This window comes from Apaloderma vittatum, unplaced genomic scaffold (assembly GCF_000703405.1).
Source record: "Apaloderma vittatum isolate BGI_N311 unplaced genomic scaffold, ASM70340v1 scaffold35280, whole genome shotgun sequence".
Classification (NCBI taxonomy): domain Eukaryota; kingdom Metazoa; phylum Chordata; class Aves; order Trogoniformes; family Trogonidae; genus Apaloderma; species Apaloderma vittatum.
The window spans coordinates 1-203 of NW_009695613.1; the positions used below are offsets into that span (position 1 = coordinate 1).

Genomic DNA, 203 nt, shown 5'->3' on the forward strand with positions numbered 1-203 from the left:
TTTTTTTTTTTTTCTCTCCAAAACATCCTGAGGTTGGATCCATCCCGGGGCTTTAGCTGGAGCTCTCCGGGGAGCTCAGGAAGTTCATCACCCTGCTGATGGTGATGGTGCGGATCCGGAAGGCGTGAAGGACGCTGCAGAGCCTCATCCTTCTCTTGAAGGAGGTCGGCTCTGTGCCCGCCGGCGGCTGCGGCTCCCCCCCC

The 203-nt window shown here is 59.1% G+C and overlaps 1 protein-coding gene across 1 annotated transcript in view; it reads right to left on the reverse strand.

Moving 5' to 3' along the window:
* Positions 1 to 52: 52 nt before the first annotated feature.
* Positions 53 to 203, reverse strand: part of IL12A (interleukin 12A) — a gene marked incomplete at its 5' end in the record, with an annotated part of 1,607 nt that continues 1,456 nt past the window's right edge. Inside the window, one exon of the mRNA XM_009871896.1 lies at positions 53 to 187. Within this exon, the coding sequence (XP_009870198.1) occupies positions 53 to 187 (135 nt within the window). The remainder of the gene's footprint in view (positions 188 to 203) is intronic.